Source organism: Serinus canaria, chromosome 4 (genome assembly GCF_022539315.1).
Source record: "Serinus canaria isolate serCan28SL12 chromosome 4, serCan2020, whole genome shotgun sequence".
Taxonomy (NCBI): domain Eukaryota; kingdom Metazoa; phylum Chordata; class Aves; order Passeriformes; family Fringillidae; genus Serinus; species Serinus canaria.
In genome coordinates this window covers 43349133-43373922 of record NC_066317.1, presented here as the reverse complement: position 1 = coordinate 43373922, position 24790 = coordinate 43349133, and the positions used below count along the sequence as shown (strand labels likewise).

Genomic DNA, 24790 nt, shown 5'->3' with positions numbered 1-24790 from the left:
CTGCAGCTGCGAAAGGCATCCCAAGAGGACTGCAAAACAGCCACAAGTTGCCTGCCTCCAAGGCTTTTCCCTCGGACCACCACTTACCCTAGGCTGCTTTTCCTGCCTCAGGTTAGGGTTAGGGTTACGCCTAGGATAAGCGTCTCAGAAACTACCAAGCCCACAGCTCCAGCTGCACTGCAGCTGCGAATGGCATGCCAAGGGGAGTCCAAAACTGCCACAAGATGCATGCCACCACGGGTTTTCTCTCTGACCACCACTTAGCCTTGGCTGCTTTTCCTGCCTCAGGTTAGGGTTACGCCTAGGGTTAGCGTCTCAGAAACTACCAAGCCCAGAGCTCCAACGGCACTGTAGCTCCAAAAGGCATCCCAAGAGGACTGCAAAACAGCCACAAGATGCCTGCCTCCACGGCTTTTCCCTCGGACCACCACTGACCCTCGGCTGCTTTTCCTGCCTCAGGTTAGGGTTAGGGTTACGCCTAGGGTTAGCATCTCAGAAACTACCAAGCCCTGACCTCCAGCTGCACTGCAGCTGCGAAAGGCATCCAATGGGGAGTGAAAAACTGCCACAAGATGCCTGCCATCACGGGTTTTCCCTCCGACCACCACTTATCATAGGCTGATTTTCCTGCCTCAGGTTAGGGTTACCCCTAGGGTTAGCGTCTCAGAAACTACCAAGCCCAGAGCTCCAGCTGCACTGCAGCTGCGAAAGGCATCCCAAGGGGAGTGCAAAACTGCCACAAGAGGCCTGCCACCACAGATTTTGATTCCCATCACCACTTACCCTAGGCTGCTTTTCCTGCCGAATGTCAGGGTTAGTGTTACGCCTAGGGTTAGCGTCTCAGAAACTACCAAGCCCACAGCTCCAGCTGCATTGCAGCAGTGAAAGGCATCCCAAGGGGAGTGCAAAACTGCCACAAGATGCCTGCCACCACAGATTTTGCCTCCGACCACCACTTACCCTAGGCTGCTTTTCCTGCCTCAGGTTAGGGTTAGCGTTACGCCCAGGGTTACCGTCTCAAAAACGACCAAGCCCAGACCTCCAGCTGCACTGCAGCAGTGAAAGGTATCCCAAGGGGAGTGCAAAACTGCCACAAGATGCCTGCCACCACGTCTATTTTCTCCGACCACCACTTACCCTAGGCTGCTTTTCCTGCCTCAGGTTAGGGTTAGGGTTACGCCTAGGGTTAGCGTCTCAGAAACGACCAAGCCCAGACCTCCAGCTGCACTTCAGCAGTGAAAGGCATCCCAAGGGAGTGCAAAACTGCCACAAGTGGCCTGCCACCATGTCTTGGTTTCGGACTGGGCACATTGCCAGTGCCTCCACGAAAACACATCCACGTAGTGCCTACTGTGAGATGTGACCAGAAACAGAGCAAGCAAACACCAATTTAGGAATAAAAGGAAAAAAACTTTATTAACACACACACACACAACACACACACACAAGAACAGAATGGAAATCTTTCAAACACATTTCTCCTCCCCCTCTCAACCCACATTACAACATACAATACAAACGCCAATCTTCCTTCAGTCCCATCTCTCAGGTGTTAATTCTCAGTCCATTATCCTTCTTCTAACAATCAATACATTCTATTAAAGAGGAAGGAGTCTTCTCCTTGTGCCATTTCTTGACTAACCCCTTTCCATATTCCATGCTCTCACCATGGAAATGGACCAGAAGATTGCTTTTGGGGTTTCTCTTTTAAGGATACTTTGGTCAGTTCCACAAAACGACAGTCTCTCCATTTTTGGGATAACAAAATCCCCCCCCATTTCCCCCGGGGCAAGGGCTTCACGACGAAATCTCTCATTTCTGATTTCTGCCTACCACTACCTTCACTGCCTTTCTTGGGTCTGAGCCATTGCTTTCCCCCCAAAGCCGCAGTCTCTGTGTTACAATAGAAAGTTAGTCCGTCCACAGCCGAAAAAAAAAACTGCTCCTCCGTTATCTCTTCCCAAGTAAATCTTCTCATTAACTCCACTACTCCCTACTCACACAAACCTCTCATTTCACTGTCCATTTCTTCTTGTTCTTATCTCTGTCCTCCGGGAGGATCAACGTCTGGAAGGTTTCCATCGTGAAGGAAAAAAGTTAAAATCATCTCTAGGTGCCGGACTCTCTTCTCACTCTTGGCCGACTTCCAGGAGCTGCCCGGCGCGTCTTATCTCTTTTTCTCTCTTCTCTCACTCTCTCTCTCTCTCGGAAGCGGGGTGAGGGGGGGGGGAGGGAAATTTGCTCGGTGCTTTCACTACTTCCACCCCTCCATCCTTTCACTTCCCCCTCCCGGTCTCTCTCTCTATCTCTCTCGAAGCGGGAGTGGGGGGGGGGGGAAATTTGCTCGGTGCTTTCACTACTTCCACCCCTCCATCCTTTCACTTCCCCCCCCAGTCTCTCTCTTCCTCTCCAAGATCCAAGGTCCCGGCCTAGCTCACGACGCCTCGTGGCCTTTTCCCCTCCCCCACCCGGCCTACAGCCGGAGGGGAGAGAGAACTGACCAGATCCCTTTGCTGACCGACAAGCAAGAGAGCGTCACTTCCTGGGAGTTCTACCTTTGTACCCTTGTGTTCTCAGAGGCGGAACCATCTCCTCATTGGTCCAAACAAGTGCCAATATTCACACCCTGAGACCCCACCGGGCTAACCACTGTCTCCAAAAAAAAACCACTTCCTTTCAAACCAGGACACATCACTGCTTTTGATTCCGACCACCACTTAGCCTCGGCTGCTTTTCCTGCCTCAGTTTAGGGTTAGGGTTACGCGTAGGGTTAGAGTCTCAGAAACTACCAAACCCTGACCTCCAGCTGCACTGCAGCAGCGAAAGGCATCCGAAGAAGAGTCCAAAACTGCCACAAGATGCCTGCCACCACGGGTTTTCCCTCCGACCACCACTTACCTTAGGCTGATTTTCCTGCCTCAGGTTAGGGTTACGCCTAGGGTTAGCGTTTCAGAAAGTACCAAGCCCACAGCTCCAGCTGCACTGCAGCTGCGAAAGGCATCCAATGGGGAGTGCAAAGCTGCCACAAGATGCCTGCCCCCACAGATTTTGATTCCGACCACCACTTACCTTAGGCTGATTTTCCTGCCTCAGGTTAGGGTTACGCCTAGGGTTAGCGTTTCAGAAAGTACCAAGCCCACAGCTCAAGCTGCACTGCAGCAGCGAAAGGCATCCCAAGGGGAGTGCAAAACTGCCACAAGATGCCTGACACCACGGCTTTTGATTCCAAACACCACTTACCCTCAGCTGATTTTCCTGCCTCAGGTTAGGGTTAGCGTTACGCCTAGGGCTAGCGTCTCAGAAACTACCAAGCGCTGAGCTCCGACTGCACTGCAGATGCGAAAGGCATCCGAAGAAGAGTGCAAAACTGCCACAAGATGCCTGCCTTCACAGGTTTTACCTCCGACCACCACTTACCCTCAGCTGATTTTCCTGCCTCAGGTTAGGGTTAGGGATACGCCTAGGGTTAGCGTCTCAGAAACTACCAAGCCCACAGCTCCAGCTGCACTGCAGCTGCGAAAGGCATCCCAAGGGGAGTGCAAAACTGCCACAAGATGCCTGCCACCAGGGGTTTTCATTCCGACCACCACTTACCCTCGGCTGCTTTTCCTGCCTCAGGTTAGGGTTAGGGATACGCCTAGGGTTAGCGTCTCAGAAACTACCAAGCCCAGAGCTCCAGCTGCACTGCAGCTGCGAAAGGCATCCCAAGGGGAGTCCAAAACTGCCACAAGATGCCTGCCATCACGACTTTTGCCTCCGACCACCACTTACCCTAGGCTGCTTTTCCTGCCTCATGTTAGGGTTAGCGTTACGCCTAGGGTTAGCGTCTCAGAAACTACCAAGCCCACAGCTCCAGCTGCACTGCAGCTGCGAAAGGCATCCCAAGGGGAGTGCAAAACTGCCACAAGATGCCTGCCACCACGGCTTTTGATTCCGACCACCACTTACCCTAGGCTGCTTTTCCTGCCTCAGGTTAGGGTTAGGGTTACGCCTAGGGTTAGCGTCTCAGAAACTACCAAGCCCACAGCTCCAGCTGCACTGCAGCTGCGAAAGGCATCCCAAGGAGAGTGCAAAACTGCCACAATATTCCTGCCACCACGGCTTTTGCCTCCGACCACCACTTAGCCTCGTCTGATTTTCCTGCCTCAGGTTAGGGTTAGGGTTACGCCTAGGGTTAGCGTCTCAGAAACTACCAAGCCCAGAGCTCCAGCTGCACTGCAGCTGCGAAAGGCATCCCAAGGGGAGTGCAAAACTGCCACAAGATGCCTGCCACCACGGCTTTTGCTTCCGACCACCACTTACCCTAGGCTGCTTTTCCTGCCTCAGGTTAGGGTTAGGGTTACGCCTAGGGTTAGCGTCTCAGAAACTACCAAGCCCAGAGCTCCAGCTGCACTGCAGCTGCGAAAGGCATCCCAAGAGGAGTGCAAAACTGCCACAAGATGCCCGCCACCACGGCTTTTGCCTCCGACCACCACTTACCCTCGGCTGATTTCCTGCCTCAGGTTAGGGTTAGGTTACGCCTAGGGTTAGCGTCTCAGAAACTACCAAGCCCACAGCTCCAGCTGCACTGCAGCTGCGAAAGGCATCCCAAGGGGAGTGCAAAACTGCCACAAGATGCCTGCCACCACGGTTTTGATTCCGACCACCACTTACCCTAGGCTGCTTTTCCTGCCTCAGGTTAGGGTTAGGGTTACGCCTAGGGTTAGCGTCTCAGAAACTACCAAGCCCAGAGCTCCAACAGCACTGCAGCTGCGAAAGTCATCCCAAGGGGAGTGCAAAACTGCCACAAGATGTCTGCCTCCACGGGTTTTATTCCGACCACCACTTACCCTTGGCTGCTTTTCCTGCCTCAGGTTAGGGTTACGCCTAGGGTTAGCGTCTCAGAAACTACCAAGCCCAGAGCTCCAGCTGAACTGCAGCTGAGAAAGGCATCCCAGGAGGAGTGCAAAACTGCCACAAGATGCCCGCCACCACGGCTTTTGCCTCCGACCACCACTTACCCTCGGCTGACTTTCCTGCCTCAGGTTAGGGTTAGCGTTACGCCTAGGGTTAGCGTCTCAGAAAGGACCATGCCCAGAGCTCCAACGGCACTTCAGCTGCGAAAGGCATCCCAAGGGGAGTGAAAAACTGCCACAAGATGCCTGCCGCCACGGCTTTTGATTCCGACCACCATTTAACCTAGGCTGCTTTTTCTGCCTCAGGTTATGGTTAGGGTTATGCCTAGGGTTAGTGTCTCAGAAAGGACCATGATCACAGCTCCAACTGCACTTCAGCTGCGAAAGGCATCCCAGGGGGAGTGAAAAACTGCCACAAGATGCCTGCCGCCACGGCTTTTGCCTCCGACCACCACTTAACCTAGGCTGACTTTCCTGCCTCAGGTTAGGGTTAGGGTTACGCCTAGGGTTAGCGTCTCAGAAACTACCAAGCCCAGAGCTCCAACTGCACTTCAGCTGCGAAAGGCATCCCAAGGGGAGTGCAAAACTGCCACAAGATGCCTGCCGCCACGGCTTTTGATTCCGACCACCACTTAACCTAGGCTGCTTTTCCTGCCTCAGGTTAGGGTTAGGGTTACGCCTAGGGTTAGTGTCTCAGAAACTACCAAGATCACAGCTCCAGCTGCACTGCAGCTGCGAAAGGCATCCCAAGGGGAGTGTAAAACAGCCACAAGATGCCTGCCATCACGGCTTTTGCCTCCGACCACCACTTAACCTAGGCTGCTTTTTCTGCATCAGGTTAGGGTTATGCCTAGGGTTAGTGTCTCAGAAACTACCAATGCCAGAGCTCCTGCTGCACTGCAGCTGCGAAAGGCATCCCAAGGGGAGTGCAAAACTGCCACAAGATGCCTGCCACCACGGCTTTTGATTCCGACCACCACTTACCTAGGCTGCTTTTCCTGCCTCAGGTTAGGGTTAGGGTTACGCCTAGGGTTAGCGTCTCAGAAACTACCAAGCCCACAGCTCCAGCTGCACTGCAGCTGCGAAAGGCATCCCAAGGGGAGTGCAAAACTGCCACAAGATGCCTGCCACCACGGCTTTGATTCCGACCACCACTTACCCTCGGCTGCTTTTCCTGCCTCAGGTTAGGGTTAGGTTACGCCTAGGGTTAGCGTCTCAGAAACTACCAAGCCCAGAGCTCCAGCTGCACTGCAGCTGCGAAAGGCATCCCAAGGGGAGTGCAAAACTGCCACAAGATGCCTGCCACCACGGCTTTTCATTCCGACCACCACTTACCCTAGGCTGCTTTTCCTGCCTCAGGTTAGGGTTAGGGTTACGCCTAGGGTTAGCGTCTCAGAAACTACCAAGCCCAGAGCTCCAGCTGCACTGCAGCTGCGAAAGGCATCCCAAGGGGAGTGCAAAACTGCCACAAGATGCCTGCCACCACGGCTTTTGATTCCGACCACCACTTACCCTAGGCTGCTTTTCCTGCCTCAGGTTAGGGTTAGGGTTACGCCTAGGGTTAGCGTCTCAGAAACTACCAAGCCCAGAGCTCCAGCTGCACTGCAGCTGCGAAAGGCATCCCAAGGGGAGTGCAAAACTGCCACAAGATGCCTGCCACCACGGCTTTTGATTCCGACCACCACTTACCCTAGGCTGCTTTTCCTGCCTCAGGTTAGGGTTAGGGTTACGCCTAGGGTTAGCGTCTCAGAAACTACCAAGCCCACAGCTCCAGCTGCACTGCAGCTGCGAAAGGCATCCCAAGGGGAGTGCAAAACTGCCACAAGATGCCTGCCACCACGGCTTTTGACTCCGACCACCACTTACCCTAGGCTGCTTTTCCTGCCTCAGGTTAGGGTTAGGGTTACGCCTAGGGTTAGCGTCTCAGAAACTACCAAGCCCAGAGCTCCAGCTGCACTGCAGCTGCGAAAGGCATCCCAAGGGGAGTGCAAAACTGCCACAAGATGCCTGCCACCACGGCTTTGATTCCGACCACCACTTACCCTCGGCTGCTTTTCCTGCCTCAGGTTAGGGTTAGGGTTACGCCTAGGGTTAGCGTCTCAGAAACTACCAAGCCCAGAGCTCCAGCTGCACTGCAGCTGCGAAAGGCATCCCAAGGGGAGTGCAAAACTGCCACAAGATGCCTGCCACCACGGCTTTTGATTCCGACCACCACTTACCTAGGCTGCTTTTCCTGCCTCAGGTTAGGGTTAGGGTTACGCCTAGGGTTAGCGTCTCAGAAACTACCAAGCCCAGAGCTCCAGCTGCACTGCAGCTGCGAAAGGCATCCCAAGGGGAGTGCAAAACTGCCACAAGATGCCTGCCACCACGGTTTTGCCTCTGACCACCACTTACCCTAGGCTGCTTTTCCTGCCTCAGGTTAGGGTTAGGGTTACGCCTAGGGTTAGCGTCTCAGAAACTACCAAACCCTGACCTCCAGCTGCACTGCAGCTGCGAAAGGCATCCCAAGGGGAGTGCAAAACTGCCACAAGATGCCTGCCACCACGGCTTTTATTCCGACCACCACTTACCCTCGGCTGCTTTTCCTGCCTCAGTTTAGGGTTAGGGTTACGCCTAGGGTTAGCGTCTCAGAAACTACCCAACCCAGAGCTACAGCTGCACTGCAGCTGCGAAAGGCATCCAATGGGGAGTGCAAAACTGCCACAAGATGCCTGCCACCACGGTTTTCCTCCGACCACCACTTACCCTCGGCTGCTTTTCCTGCCTCAGTTAGGGTTAGTCGCTAGGTTAGCGTCTCAGAAACGACAAAGCCCAGAGCTCCAGCTGCACTGCAGCTGTGAAAGGCCTCAGGTTAGTGTTAGGGTTACGCCTAGGGTTAGCGTCTCAGAAACTACCAAACCCTGACCTCCAGCTGCACTTCAGCTGCGAAAGGCATCCAATGGGGAGTGCAAAACTGCCACAAGATGCCTGCCACCACGGCTTTTGATTCCGACCACCACTTACCCTAGGCTGCTTTTCCTGCCTCAGGCTAGGGTTACACGTAGGGTTAGCGTCTCAGAAACTACCCAACCCAGAGCTACAGCTGCACTGCAGCTGCGAAAGGCATCCCAAGAGGAGTGCAAAACAGCCACAAGAAGCCTGCCTCCAAGGCTTTTCCCTCGGACCACCACTTACCCTAGGCTGATTTTCCTGCCTCAGGTTAGGGTTACGCCTAGGGTTAGCGTCTCAGAAACTACCCAACCCAGAGCTCCAGCTGCACTGCAGCTGCGAAAGGCATCCCAAGAGGAGTGCAAAACAGCCACAAGAAGCCTGCCTCCAAGGCTTTTCCCTCGGACCACCACTTACCCTAGGCTGCTTTTCCTGCCTCCGGTTAGGGTTACGCCTAGGGTTAGCGTCTCAGAAACTACCCAACTCAGAGCTCCAGCTGCACTGCAGCTGTGAAAGGCATCCCAAAAGGAGTGCAAAACAGCCACAAGATGCCTGCCTCCAAGGCTTTTCCCTCGGACCACCACTTACCCTAGGCTGCTTTTCCTGCCTCAGGTTAGGGTTACGCCTAGGGTTAGCGTCTCAGTAACAACCAAGCCCAGAGCTCAAGCTGCACTGCAGCTGCGAAAGGCATCCCAAGAGGAGTGCAAAACAGCCACAAGTTGCCTGCCTCCAAGGCTTTTCCCTCGGACCACCACTTACCCTAGGCTGCTTTTCCTGCCTCAGGTTAGGGTTACGCCTAGGGTTAGCGTCTCAGAAACTACCAAGCCCAGAGCTCCAGCTGCACTGCAGCTGCGAAAGGCATCCCAAGGGGAGTGCAAAACTGCCACAAGATGCCTGCCACCACGGCTTTGATTCCGACCACCACTTACCCTCGGCTGCTTTTCCTGCCTCAGGTTAGGGTTAGGGTTACGCCTAGGGTTAGCGTCTCAGAAACTACCAAGCCCAGAGCTCCAGCTGCACTGCAGCTGCGAAAGGCATCCCAAGGGGAGTGCAAAACTGCCACAAGATGCCTGCCACCACGGCTTTTGATTCCGACCACCACTTACCCTCGGCTGCTTTTCCTGCCTCAGGTTAGGGTTAGGGTTACGCCTAGGGTTAGCGTCTCAGAAACTACCAAGCCCAGAGCTCCAGCTGCACTGCAGCTGCGAAAGGCATCCCAAGGGGAGTGCAAAACTGCCACAAGATGCCTGCCACCACGGCTTTTGCCTCCGACCACCACTTACCCTAGGCTGCTTTTCCTGCCTCAGGTTAGGGTTAGGGTTACGCCTAGGGTTAGCGTCTCAGAAACTACCAAGCCCAGAGCTCCAGCTGCACTGCAGCTGCGAAAGGCATCCCAAGGGGAGTGCAAAACTGCCACAAGATGCCTGCCACCACGGCTTTTGATTCCGACCACCACTTACCCTAGGCTGCTTTTCCTGCCTCAGGTTAGGGTTAGGGTTACGCCTAGGGTTAGCGTCTCAGAAACTACCAAGCCCACAGCTCCAGCTGCACTGCAGCTGCGAAAGGCATCCCAAGGGGAGTGCAAAACTGCCACAAGATGCCTGCCACCACGGCTTTTGATTCCGACCACCACTTACCCTCGGCTGCTTTTCCTGCCTCAGGTTAGGGTTAGGGTTACGCCTAGGGTTAGCGTCTCAGAAACTACCAAGCCCAGAGCTCCAGCTGCACTGCAGCTGCGAAAGGCATCCCAAGGGGAGTGCAAAACTGCCACAAGATGCCTGCCACCACGGCTTTTGATTCCCACCACCACTTACCCTAGGCTGCTTTTCCTGCCTCAGGTTAGAGTAAGGGTTAAGCCTAGGGTTAGCGTCTCAGAAACGACCAAGCCCACAGCTCCAGCTGCACTGCAGCTGCGAAAGGCATCCCAAGGAGAGTGCAAAACTGCCACAATATTCCTGCCATCACAGGTTTTCCCTCCGACCACCACTTAGCCTAGCCTGCTTTTCCTGCCTCAGGTTAGAGTAAGGGTTACGCCTAGGGTTAGCGTCTCAGAAACGACCAAGCCCAGAGCTCCAGCTGCACTGCAGCTGCGAAAGGCATCCAATGGGGAGTCCAAAGCTGCCACAAGATGTCTGCCATCACGGCTTTTGATTCCGGCCACCACTTAACCTAGGCTGCTTTTCCTGCCTCAGGTTCGGGTTAGCGTTACGCCTAGGGTTAGCGTCTCAGAAACGACCAAGCCCACAGCTCCAGCTGCAATGCAGCTGCGAAAGGCATCCCAAGGGGAGTCCAAAACTGCCACAAGATGCCTTCCACCATGGGTTTTGATTCCGACCACCACTTAGCCTAGCCTGCTTTTCCTGCCTCAGGTTAGGGTTAGCGTTACGCCTAGGGTTAGTGTCTCAGAAACTACCAATCCCAGAGCTCCTGCTGCACTGCAGCTGCGAAAGGCATACCAAGGGGAGTGCAAAACAGCCACAAGATGCCTGCCACCACGGGTTTTATTCCGAGCACCAGTTACCCACGGCTGATTTTCCTGCCTCAGGTTCGGGTTAGCGTTACGCCTAGGGTTAGCGTCTCAGAAACGACCAAGCCCACAGCTCCAGCTGCACTGCAGCTGCTAAAGGCATCCGAAGGGGAGTGCAAAACTGCCACAAGATGCCTTCCACCATGGGTTTTGATTCCGACCACCACTTAACCTAGGCTGCTTTTCCTGCCTCAGGTTAGGGTTACGCCTAGGCTGAGCGTCTCAGAAACTACCAAGCCCAGACATGCAGCTGCACTGCAGCGGCAAAAGGCATCCCAAGAGGAGTGCAAAACTGCCACAAGATGCCTGCCACCACGGCTTTTGCCTCCGACCACCACTTACCCTAGGCTGCTTTTTCTGCCTCAGGTTAGGGTTAGCGTTACGCCTAGGGTTAGCGTCTCAGAAAATACCAAGCCAACAGCTCCAGCTGCACTGCGGCAGCGAAAGGTATCCCAAGGGGAGTGCAAAACTGCCACAAGATGCCTGCCACCACGAGTTTTATTCAGACCACCACTTACCCTCTGCTGATTTTCCTGCCTCATTTTAGGGTTAGCGTTACGCCTAGGGTTAGCGTCTCAGAAACTACCTCCAGCTGCACTGCAGCTGCGAAAGGCACCAATGGGGAGTGCAAAGCTGCCACAAGATGCCTGCCACCACGGCTTTTGCCTCCGACCACCACTTACCCTCAGCTGATTTTCCTGCCTCAGGTTAGGGTTAGGGTTACGCCTAGGGTTAGCGTCTCAGAAACTACCAAGCCCACAGCTCCAGCTGCACTGCAGCAGTGAAAGGCATCCCAAGGGGAGTGCAAAACTGCCACAAGATGCCTGCCATCACGGCTTTTGATTCCTACCACCACTTACCCTAGGCTGCTTTTCCTGCCTCAGGTTAGCGTTACGCCTAGGGTTAGCGTCTCAGAAACTACCAAGCCCACAGCCCCAGCTGCACTGCAGCAGTGAAAGGCATCCCAAGGGGAGTGAAAAACTGCCACAAGATGACTGCCATCACGGCTTTTGATTCCGACCACCACTTACCCTAGGCTGCTTTTCCTGCCTCAGCTTAGGGTTAGGGTTACGCCTAGGGTTAGCGTCTCAGAAATTACCCTACCCAGAGCTCCAGCTGAAATGCAGCTGCGAAAGGCATCCCAAGAGGACTGCAAAACTGCCACAAGATGCCTGCCACCACGGCTTTTGATTCCGACCACCACTTACCCTAGGCTGCTTTTCCTGCCTCAGGTTAGGGTTAGCGTTACGCCTAGGGTTAGCGTCTCAGAAACTACCAAGCCCACAGCTCCAACTGCACTGCAGCTGCGAAAGGCATCCCAAGGGGAGTGCAAAACTGCCACAAGATGCCTGCCACCACGGCTTTTGCCTCCGACCACCACTTACCCTATGCTGCTTTTCCTGCCTCAGGTTAGGGTTACGCCTAGGGTTAGCGTCTCAGAAACTACCAAGCCCAGAGCTCCAGCTGCACTGCAGCTGCGAAAGGCATCCCAAGGGGAGTGCAAAACTGCCACAAGATGCCTGCCACCACGGCTTTTGATTCCGACCACCACTTACCCTCGGCTGCTTTTCCTGCCTCAGGTTAGGGTTAGGGTTACGCCTAGGGTTAGCGTCTCAGAAACTACCAAGCCCACAGCTCCAGCTGCACTGCAGCTGCGAAAGGCATCCCAAGGGGAGTGCAAAACTGCCACAAGATGCCTGCCACCACGGCTTTTGATTCCGACCACCACTTACCCTAGGCTGCTTTTCCTGCCTCAGGTTAGGGTTAGGGTTACGCCTAGGGTTAGCGTCTCAGAAACTACCAAGCCCAGAGCTCCAGCTGCACTGCAGCTGCGAAAGGCATCCCAAGGGGAGTGCAAAACTGCCACAAGATGCCTGCCACCACGGCTTTTGATTCCGACCACCACTTACCCTAGGCTGCTTTTCCTGCCTCAGTTGGGTTAGGGTTACGCCTAGGGTTAGCGTCTCAGAAACTACCAAGCCCAGAGCTCCAGCTGCACTGCAGCTGCGAAAGGCATCCCAAGGGGAGTGCAAAACTGCCACAAGATGCCTGCCACCACGGCTTTTGCCTCCGACCACCACTTACCTCGGCTGCTTTTCCTGCCTCAGGTTAGGGTTATGCCTAGGGTTAGCGTCTCAGAAACTACCAAGCCCAGAGCTCCAACGGCACTGCAGCTGCGAAAGGCATCCCAAGGGGAGTCCAAAACTGCCACAAGATGCCTGCCACCACGGGTTTTCCCTCCGAAGCACCACTAACCCTAGGCTGCATTTCCTGCCTCAGCTAAGGGTTAGGGTTAAGCCTAGGGTTAGCGTCTCAGAAACTACTAAGCCCACAGCTCCAGCTGCACTGCAGCTGCGAAAGGCATCCCAAGGGGAGTGCAAAACTGCCACAAGATGCCTGCCACCACGACTTTTGCCTCCGACCACCACTTATCCGAGGCTGCTTTCCTGCCTCAGGTTAGGGTTACGCCTAGGGTTAGCGTCTCAGAAACTAGCAAGCCCACAGCTCCAGCTGCACTGCAGCTGCGAAAGGCATCCCAAGGGGAGTGCAAAAGTGCGACAAGATGCCTGCCAACTCGGCTTTTTCCTCAGACGCAGCAGTATCCATAGGCTGCTTTTCCTGCCTCAGGTTAGGGTTAGTGTTACGCCTAGGGTTAGCGTCTCAGAAACTACCAAGCCCAGAGATCCAACTGCACTGCACCTTTGAAAGGCATCTCAAGGGGAGTCCAAAACTGCCACAAGATGCCTGCCACTACGGATTTTCCCTCAGAAGCAGCAGTGACCATAGGCTGCTTTTCCTGCCTCAGGTTAGGGTTAGGGTTACGCCTAGGGTTAGCGTCTCAGAAACTACCAAGCCCAGAGCTCCAGCTGCACTGCAGCTGCAGAAGGCATTGCAAGGGGAGTGCAAAACTGCTACAAGATGCCTTCCACCAAAGCTTTTGCCTCTGACCAACACAAACCCTAGGCTGCTTTTCCTGCCTCAGGTTAGGGTTAGGGTTTCGCCTAGGGTTAGCATCTCAGAAACTACTAAGCCCAGAGCTCCAGCTGCACTGCAGCTGCGAAAGGCATCCCAAGGAGAGTGCAAAATTGCCACCAGATTCCTTCCACCACGGCTTTTGCCTCCGACCACCACTTACCCTAGGCTGCTTTTCCTGCCTCAGGTTAGGGTTAGGGTTACGCCTTGAGTTAGCGTCTCAGAAACTACCAAGGCCAAAGCTCCAGCTGCAATGCAGCTGCAAAAGGCATCCTAAGGAGAGTGCAAAACTGCCACAAGATGCCTGCCACCACCGCTTTTGCCTCCGACCACCACTTACCCTGGGCTGCTTTTCCTCCTCAGGTTAGGTTTCGGGTTATGCCTAGGGTTAGCGTCTCAGAAACCAGAAAACCTAGAGCTCCAGCTGCACTGCAGCTGCGAAAGGCATCCATAGGGGAGGGCAAAAGTGCCAGTAGAAAACAGTTTATTGTGTATTTTTTCTGTATTGGAAATAATTTCCAGTCTTTGTAAATTCCACCTAAATATGAGAAGGAACTTTACTGTGTTGGTGACTGAACACTGTCACTGATTGCCCAGAGAAGTTGTGGACTCACCCTCACTGGCAATATTCAGGAACCATCTGGACACAATCCTGGGTGCTCTAGAATGACTCAGCTTGAGCAGGGAAGTGGGACCAGATGACCCATTGTGATCCTCTTCCAACTTGACCCATTCTGTGATTCTGGATGGTCAAAACTACTACAGTTAGTTGTTAGGCCAATGAGTGGACACCATCAAACAGACCTTTCAGCTTGCTGTCTTTATATAGTTATCTGTTTCAGGTTCAATTAGAACTTTTTTATGTCTAGTAAAATCAAGTATCTACTGAATTCAAAATTGACTTGTAATTTGCAATACACTTCTATTTGAAAAAGCATAGTGAACTAGCAGTCAGTGTGCTGAATTTCCAGACAAGAAATGATCTTTTTCTTCTTGTGTGAACCAGTGGATTCAGCTGTAGCCTGGAGCTTCACATTTCACGTTCCTTGTAAATGATTACTGCTTTAAACCATTGGTTATGGTTTATTTATAGAATAATACACAGTTCACAATTAAATGCCAAGTTATAATTGAATCAAAGGATTCTGCTGATGCCTCGGCTCACAAGGGTGCAGCTCAAGAGCTTTAGAAAGGGCAGCAGAATCTGAATCTAAATTACAGCCTGCAGTATTCAGTCTGGGATCACACACTATGATGTGTAATAGGGCTAAAAGGATTATTATAATACTGCAGTAAATAAAAAGAAAATATATCAACCAGAAGAATTCAGGATGCTTGCAGAATCATTCAGTTTGGATGTGGGAGGCTAAAGACTATACTGCATAGAAATACAGCTAGAAGAAAAGTATTTCATAAACACATTTATATTCGTAAAAAATATTCTGAAGTTATTCTTAAACAAAGGAAAATCTATTTTTCATAGTCAGTAAATGCATAATGCTTTGTAACATGGCTATAACTGGTTGATTCCAGGTGCCACATAGCCATTTTCTGTCATAATATGGCAATAACTTTGCTAGAGAAAGAAAATATGAATTCACATGTCTTTGATGAGGTTTTAAAAAAGCGTTCAAACATTAAAAAATTAAATTTTGCTAACTAGAATGAAAATGGTACAAAAGCCCTTGCATGTCTTTCTAGTACAAATTGTCTTATCATGAAAATGGTTCACAGATCCAATTCACAAAGACAAGACTAATTTATTTGTGGAGGAAACCTGACTTATAAGGCATTCAATTCTTAAGCTAAAATGATTATTTTTAATATAGATACTTTGTTATTTTAGAATGTGTTTTCTTAAAAATTAATAATGATAAAACCTTTAAGCATTTTTTATACTGTCTGCTAATGTGGTTTATCTGTTGGGCTGTAAGCAGGAAAAGCAATCAATATTTTGTTGTGTAGATATTTAATCCATCAGATGTTTACCCTAGTTCCTCACACCAGGCTGTAATTAGTCCAGCAATTCCCTAATGTGACCATAGTAACTTTGCACAACAGCTACTGCTCTGGTGCCTGTCACATGCCTTCCAAAGTGTTTTTGCATTTTTCTCTAACCCTCTCCAGTGGAAGAGATTAAACAGTGAACTGTACAGGCATACTCAGACCACAGAATAGAATTTCTCTGTGGAATTCGGCTACAATTCATTTCAGATCTTACTGAAATTGCAAGCATTCAAGACTTTGAACTTTGTTAGATGTGTTTTTATTGAACACTTCATTGGGAAAGACTGGAGAAAGGTTGATAATTTGTCTTCTGGTAATTTTCAATCTAACATCTATGTAGGAAATCATAGATGTGCAAAGTCTTATTGCACAGAGAAAATTATGATTTTTAATAAGAAGGTCAGAAAAGTCAGCTTTTCACTGGTATTTTTTTACTACAAAACATTTAATACCAAATTGAATTCCAGTTCTGAATAATACATAATATGGGCATTATATCTTTTTCTTGGATTCCCATTGTCAAAGTAAAACTGAGGTCATAGGACATTGTTTCCAAAACTACCTTTCCAACAAGGTATAGTAAATACTTAAGTAAAATGAGAAGTCATGCAATTAAATCACAGTGTTGATCTAGAGAAAAATACCTGATGGATCCACAGCTAAAATATTTGTATGAAGAGGTGCATGATGCAAAACAAAGAGAATATAGAAACCAGCAGTGCCTAAAGAATAATAGGAGAGTAAGGAATGGTAACAGTCTTTCTGTTGTGGCTTCTCTTTTTTTAACTTTAATTTTAATTCAAGTTTTACTTTTCCCCTCTGGCAATGTCATGAAGGAAAAGAACATAGAAATACATTCTATTTGCAAAATTTATGCTTATAAATTTAGGAAACACAATCGATTTGGCCAGGTAGGGATTTATGAAAGGGAAAACAAGATGGGTTACAGGAAGCTCTAGACTCAAAAATACCCACAGAAAGGACAGTGATGAGATAGAACAATATTTACTATTAAAAGAGGATTAGATTTTTTACTTCTGTCTCAGCAATGTTAGGAAACAGTAAGAGAGGCAGTAAGTAAAGATAAGAGATGGGGGAAGAGCTGATTTTGGAGAAACTCAAAAATAAGGGTGGGGAATATGATATACAAATATTTGAGACTCTGAATAAGGAAGACATAGTGCTTTTATTATGTTGGACAGATACTTGCATCAATAAAAAGATGTTACCAAAATATGCTTTTGATGCAATATATAGGCCAAAATGTTCCTGTCTGCTCTGTAATGCAGAGTGTACATTCCAGGGGGCTATCTGCCACAGATGTGAATGCTGGTTTTGTTTGGCTTTGCTTATGTTGGATAGTATGTAAAACATCTAGAAACATTTGGTAGAGAATACAAAACACAAATGGCAAAAAATTCCAAAAGAGCTGCATTCACAATGAGATATTTACATTATGGATTTCCAAAAATGCTATACTGTAGCAAGCCTCTCAGAATAATTTGAAAATCTACCAATTTCTCCAAAGTGCCTAATAGAAATCTGAGAGCTCTTGATAGCCTTCCATAAGATCTTTGCTCTTCTTTTTTTAATGTTATATCATTTTATGGTCTAAAGATGAAAGGACTCCCATACCACCAATCCTTCATGCATTTCTGCAATGATAGATTGCCATCACAACAAGTGACCCAATTTATAATAATTTGCATGTGTTCACACAGGTTTACACATGAAGAATCTTTACCAAAGTCTTTTTATGTCTTTTTATGATCTCTGAAACAAGACATTATTGAAATAGGAGAGAACATATGATGGAAGTACTCTGTCTCTCTTACAGAGTTAGTTAAAGATTAAGGAGTTAAACCACAGGTAGAGCAAATTTGTTAAACCTATTAATCATGGTTTAATGATGCATTAATCTAAATGAATCCAAACTTCTCTGTTTTATCTTGACAGTTTAATCCAAGTTATTTTTTTACCAGAATCACTTAACCGACTCTGTTCTGTGGAAGCTTTTTCTTTGACTCTTTATTTACAAATAATTGTGATCTGTATTAACTAAGTTTATTTTCAGCATGAATGAAACCTACGGATTCAAATATTTGTAAAAAAGGAAATAAGTATTAATAGTTGAACAAGCTAAACCAAAATTACTTTAACAAAGGCAAATGCAGTACACTTTTAATGTTGTTTACCTTGCTGCTGAATAAACCCTCCTCACATTGTTTGTGTTATGCTGGGCAGAGCTGTTGAACATTTCTCTGCTGGCTGAACTTACCTCCCCTTCTGTAGACTGTAAGTGCAGTTCTTTCCTACAGGTAGCCTTTAAGTCTCCTGCAGCTGCGTTGACTTGCACTCCCCTGGGTGCTTCCATCACCAAAGATCTAGTAGGAGATTCAAGTCTGAGAAACAAAAACAGTCACTGAGAAAAAAATGCACTGAATTTAACCACCAAAAACTCCCCAGCCTCAAAACCCATGATGCAAGTAGATACTAACATATTTTGAAAGGTAACAAAGGAAAACCAGATTATATGTGTGATTCTATGACTGCTTTTTATGACACAGAGAAAGAAAAATTTTATGCATTTAAGAATATACTTATATAAACCTATCTTTTTAATGCTGCTTTCTGGCACTAGCACTTAATGCATCCAATTGTACTAATACTGAAATATAGATACTCGAGAATCTGCACATCTCTGTTAATGCTTCTGTAATGACAGTTTAAGACGAAAATCTTCTTAGTGACTGATGACAAATGTTTAATGAAATAAAGAGAAAACAGAACCTTTAAATGTTTTAAATGATGTGAAACTGATTAAAATTACTTTGCCTCAACAGACTCATTGATGTTTTGGGTATTTTTAGCAGCTTCACGTATGAAGAGAGGAAAAGAAAATATGTTATGTTGCTCTTATTTGGGGGGCATTGTATGGCTTTTCTGTTCTCCAAAATACTCATTATGTTCATATAACCCTGTTATATTAGGGTTAAGACACACATCACTACTTCTTGGTATGTTTAATCAAAGCAATTCTTCTTCTACTGTCATTCTTTTTGCTTCTCACTTCTCTATGCTCAAGATCCTCCATCAGCCTTAATGCAGAGCTATGATACTTAGCTGTGCTTTCTCACAGTATTGCAGAGATTCCTCTTGAAAGGGAAGTACTACTGCAAAGATTTTGTAGAAAACATGCTCACATGCTGAACAGGGAAAACAACAGGATGAAAACTGTACTGAACTAGGAAATGATAATTCAGATTCTGATTGTGTTCAGCTGGAGACTTATTGCATAGCACATAAGAGAGGGAGACAAAATTTTTTATCTGTTTATAACTTATTAATATAATGGCAGGACACAGTTCCACTTAACTTGAACAAAGTGTTTTTGTAAGACGAAATATGTTAATGATAAAAACATCTAGACTGAGTAGCTTGAAGAAAACACTGTATTTCCCTCTTTAGCAAAGTGGTCAGAGCTATCCAAGAATATAATGAAGTATTAGATGCATAATGAATTTGGTGCAGAAAAGCCAGATAAATTTTGTCAAGCAATGGAATAAGAGAATTTCAAGGTATTTCAAATATTGCATTTTTTAAGTACAGGGAACAGCATTGGATTACCATTTTAAAACCAAGGTGCCACATTTACATGCAAAGAAAGTCACTGAGATGGTGCCTGTGAAACATTTCTGTTTGTTGCATGTTACCGACACTCAATAAGGAAAGGAAAAAAAGAAATTAAAAAAAAAAGAAAATAAAAGAAAATAAAAGCACTTATTCAGCAAACAAAATGGAGCTATTAAAAGCAGGTGTCCAGATAGAGAAAAACATGATTTTAGATACTGATATGAAAAAAGAAAAATACATGGGATGCATATAGATAGGAGCAATAGAAAAATATTTATGTCTGCCACTGCCAGGGCGTTTTATTTCATTTTTTTGATGCTTTGTAGGGAGAAGTTGATAGAGGGTTCTGCAGTTCTTTGTACTGGGGAAGAATATAAATATCATTAATTATTTTATGACATACACAAATGCTTTTCAGGTGCTGATTTGTGAACTTCTGATGGCTACAGGACAGCAGAAAAAGAAATTCCAAAATATTTTTTTTAAATGATGCAAATTATAAAGTTTAGAAATTAGGTTTCTGAAAGTACTCCATTGCCTTAATGAGCTTTTACCTTGAACTTAAAAGGAAAATGAATGGTATAAATTTTAAATGATTTTATTCATCCATTACATATTTTTCAGCAGCTCATTGAGATTTATAATGTACTTTACAGGAATATAACCATTTATTTCTCCATGGTTTCAGATGCCATTTCATAATCATAAAAACAAAAGTGTTCTTAGCTACATTTATTGCATTGAATTCATGTGTCTTAGCCAAGCCAGAAATATTTCTGGTTTCATAAAACCCAAATCCCTCAGGCCTAACTAAAACTCTTTAGCAGGTGGACAATTAAAGTCTGTTTAGGAACACTAATCAAGAAACTAAGGCTTTCTTTGAAGAATAAACTTTTGACAGTGTATAGCTTAGAGTTGTTTAGTCTAGTTTCATCACAGTTTTTCGTGAAGTACATTATCATAAATAACTTTATGTTTGTCTAAAAAGAAGATATTTAGGCAATTAGGTACTCAGCCTGAAAAGTTGATAATATCAGCCTTCTCCACAGCATGGAGAAGAAAATTTTTAGACCATAGAGATTCTTAGCAGTCTTTGGAAATCAAATAATGTGGTAGAAATGTCAAGGAATGACTAACGATCATCAAGGCAGATTTTAAACCAACACCCATCTATTAGTAAAACTGAATGGCTAAATCTGTTTTACAATTCTTATTTACTTTTCTTATTGTTATTCTTTGTCGGATCTGCATCTGAAAAGAGACTGCAGCATACTGCTACAAATGCAAAAGTCTATACACGTAGATTATTTCCTCAATGTTTGGAGATAAATTAGGCTTGATATGCAGCTTCTTTATAACATTTTTTCTTTGGCATATGCTGATACCTTTAATCTCTACTATAAACTCCTTGTAACACTCCACAATGTAATGCTCATCCCTCCAAGAAAAAGTGTATTATTATAATAGCATATGGAGAATTTGCTTTCCTTTGAGATTTACTGATGGCCTGTCACAGTGGCATTTACATCTATGAGTGAATCCTATTCATAAAATTAATTTTTCTTTCCAAAACAACAAACTGCTCTGATGGAGAAGGTAACTACTTCTATTATTAGACAGAAACTACAGAACAGTAGGAAAAACAAAAAGGCTTTTTAGAAGAGTTTTTAAATAATATAATTAGTCAATTTGCTATATGTGATGAAGCAAGATGATCTATCCATAGCAGAGAAAGGCTTTTTCTTCTTAATTATCAGTGGTTAATTTGTGAAAAATGATAAATTTCATAAGATCAAAACCATATGAATTTGAGCTTAATTAATGAAAGAACTGTTGCTAGAAAAGGGAAACTTTAAAAATATCTTGAATATGTTCCTTTGAAGGTATTAAAATATTTCTCATCAGAAATGCAGAAACATTTTTTCTTCATTTTGTATTTTCTGTTTACAAGCTGACCTAGATTGTATTAGAGAAAAATAATTTAAAATATGAACCAAAAGAAAATGTTTCCTTCTGGTTTTTAAACAATATTTTAGATTTACCTCCTGCATATCCCTCATACTCACATGGGATATAATTTATCTATGTCATTTTTTTTTCTGTTGGCTCGTGCAAAGTATTTCTTAAAATAGAAGGAAATAGAAGATTCCCCTGTGCAGTAGCAAATAATTTATTTGCTTTCTGCCTATTTAAGACCGATATCCAACTCATGCTACTTAGTAAAACAACTGATATAAACCTCTACCAATTTAAAATTTCTATTCAAAACAGTGAATTAAAAATATGTCAGCTAGAGATCTCACATGTAAAACAGGTACTCACCTCCCCTTTACTGACATCTTTATATTTGGGGGTCAAGAAATCAACACTTTCCAGTATTTCACTTTTATACACAATGGTCTTGCCACCACATAAAAATAATAGTGCCATTGATTTGCTACCTGTAGATCAAGAGTTGTGGCAGCACAGTTGTGTGCAACTGTGGGCTGGTAAGACACACAAAGAGGAGAAGAAAGGCAAATGGATGTGCCAAATTTCTCTCTCTTCCTACTGTTTTACTGTAAACAAATACCCTTAACCCCAAAACCTCAGAGAATGCAGGATCTTCCTCTGCCATGAGTGAAAGGATTTTGCACCGAATTAGAATTAAGAATTTTTTTCAAAATAATTTTGAAAATGTTCTTTTCCAGAAAGCTCCAGCAATTTAAAATAGACATTATTTCAATTTCTTTTACTATGAAAAGAAGAGTTGGCTGTCCTGATCTTAAAGGAAAATTATTTAAAGAGTCTTCCAGTGAGACCAAGGGTCCTCAAAGGAGTCCAGTGAGCACTTGTGGTGATAGATAAGATTAGGCTTTCCATTCAGTCAATTTCTTGGAAGTCAGGTTGCAATATAAAGAATAGCCAGTGACTTTTATGATCATGGTAACAAAAAATCTTAAAGTTTTTATTAAGATTACTTTTTAACAATTCAAACAGTGGATTCTTGAATAGCTACATTTGACATCACAGTGGGAATGATATGAAAATAAAACTATTATGCAATCATTCCAATCCTATTGCTTATACTGTTTACAAGGTTATACATGCACATTTTACCATATATATATAAAAATCACTAAAAAGATTTTGATACATATACATATATCAAAATACACACCTCTTCAAGATGCATATGAGTCATTGCCAAAATATTTATATTTCTTGAAACTTGTTGCAGTCTCATGCTTTTAATAAATTGCTTATATTTTCAGGTTGATTTTTTTATTATTATTACTGAAAATCAGGGGTAGATTTGAAGGCCTCAACATTCTTAATATTGTTTACTGATCATCATCTTTTCTTTTTCATCATCTTCTTTAAGAAGCAAAATTCTCATATGTTCACAGGAAGCTTACTTTTATGTATGTGAAAACCTAATCTTGGGCATAATTTGTCTCTAGTTTTTAAACAACACACACAAGTCTTAAGTAAAAGAGAGTTAGATAAGCGTTTTTGAAATTAGTTTTGGCCAGAACCAATAAAAATTAACCTTTTTTCTCTCCCAGTTTCCAATTGTGAAACTCATGAATGATAAAATTAAACGAAGAGGAAACTTTCATGACTTAAATCAAAATAGTAGAATGGCATTCAGTACTGCATTTCATGTCATGTCCATGCTCTGCACATCACTGACTCTGGCATGTGTCAGCATGCCCTTATTGTAACTTCTAAAATTGTCACTAACCTAGAAATTCACTGGGCTCAAAGATGAGTTCTAATTGCCCTCTACATGCCACAGATTTAAATCCAATAGGTCTGCATTGTCATAGCAACACCTGAAACCACTGAATAATTTAATGTTATTTGGCATAGATGATAAATCAGAAAAACAATTTCCCACATAGGGATTAAAGAATCTCTTCTGGGAATATAAAAAAATATATATTTCGTACTGAGGAGGAATGAAAAGGAGCAAAAGGTCATGAGGCGTTTTTCAGAAGTATTGTAAAAGGAATAGAAAGAGTTCTAGAAGAAGCATCAAGGAAAAGAGAGAAAGGCTGGAAAAAGCAAATATTTAATGCAAGAGCTTGACTAAATCAGCAGGTGAGATGAGGAAGGTTAAAGAGAATTTAATGTATGATTGTTTCCTAGCGTGAGTGAAGGCATAGCCAGAATAGCTAAAGACAAGAAAGGTATCCAAATCAGAAGTAATATTAAGAAAAAACAAATAAAAAACATAAGTGGCATCTCAGGTAGTAAAAAATCATGCAGTCATAAGTCAACTAAAATGCAAACCTTTGAAATTCAAGAAAATTAGTAGAAATTTAAGGTTTAGAACATGAGCTTTTATTTCTCAGAGAAATACCAAAAACATGTTTGAAAGTTAAACTTCCAGGCTGTGAGAAAAAGTTATGGATATGAGACAATCCAAAACAGTTACTTAAGGGAAGGTATGAGGAAGGGATTTTTCATAGTCCTGACAACTTAGAGCTACCCCATCCTACCCTAAATGTTTCCCTTTGCCTTATCTTCCTTATTTTTATTCTGGCTTGAATCCCTTTCCATACATGCCCTGCCTTTCTGCTAAACATTCTTACATGAAGTTTATCTTTATAGAAATAGCTCCATTACCTGAGTTTCTTTAAGAATATATTTCCTTAAAATAGAAATCTATCTTGTCAGAAAGAGATTGAAGCAACATGCCCACAGAAAATGCTCAAGTGCTTGTCAAGAGTTAGATTTGAAGATAAAGTGCCTGGGGGAGTCTGAAGAGACTCAGTTTTGAAAACCATTAGTTTCCTGTGATTAGGAAGTAACAGTCCAGACCACTTGTAATTGTCTAATTATATCTTTTATATTGTTTCTCTTAGGGGTCTTAAGCTGATACAAACAAATATATTTTAGCTGAAGCAAACTGTGACATGGCTTGATCCACATTTTGAGAAAACAGCCCCTCATGGAAAACTATTCTGCTGAAAATCCTTTGACAGGTCTACTTCAAACTCTGCAGATTAGGCATAGCAGATACCCTGGAACAGATTTTCCAAGGGCCCCTATCTGGATTGTATTCAGAAATTCCAAGAAACAAACCAAAAAATTCATCAATCATAAAAAAAAAAATCAGAAAAGGTTTGGTGAATTTACTTTCAGCCACTTTTTTAGGACAACTGCCATGTCTAAACTAGAGAGATATTTTTACTTTCTGCAATACAAAATTAAGCAGAAGACTGTGAATATGTCAAATAGCTTTTTTCATTCTTTTGGCAGTGAATTCGAACAAGAGATAAAATGTGAACTGCAGGATAAGACATGTAAAATCATTCATTCTTCTCTATGGTTTAAAATTATCTTTGGAGTTCTCTGTATAATTATACATGTAAGCAATAGGAGCTGTTTGGTGGACTGCAGAACTAAGAGTTTCATAGACTCATGTATTCCCTGTAACTTCTGAGCCTCCTCGTTCTTATCTCCAGTCTGTATGAGCTCCAGATCCTTTGTCTGGCTCTGACATGGTGCTAAGACAAGAACCCAAACCACATTTCTGCACTCACAACCACAACACTGCTGCAAACTCCATGTGCTGCACATGCTGGAGCCTCCACCTGAACAAGGATCCAGATGCTGCAGAAGTTGAGGGCATTATGAAGCCATGTGTATACAAATGGGTGAAGTGACAGCAGGAATTACTGGTACTGTGAGCTGATCTTAGATGGGCACTGGCTTTCAGAAGACAGAGAAACCTAAAAATCTTCCACCTTGTATGAAACTGCCAAATTGCTTCACAAACTGTCAGGGGAATAGGAGGAGAGAATAGACAGACACCCAGCAAATTTAAGAAGCCTTG

At 45.3% G+C, this 24790-nt stretch overlaps 1 protein-coding gene across 2 annotated transcripts in view; it reads right to left on the bottom strand.

The window, feature by feature from the left end:
- The window catches only part of SGCZ (sarcoglycan zeta), a 181987-nt gene that overhangs the window by 13047 nt on the left and 144150 nt on the right, over positions 1-24790 (bottom strand). For both annotated transcript variants that reach the window (XM_018906987.3, XM_050973777.1), the window contains one exon: positions 17609-17732. In XM_018906987.3, coding sequence (XP_018762532.2) covers positions 17609-17732 — 124 coding nt within the window. The remainder of the gene's footprint in view (positions 1-17608; positions 17733-24790) is intronic.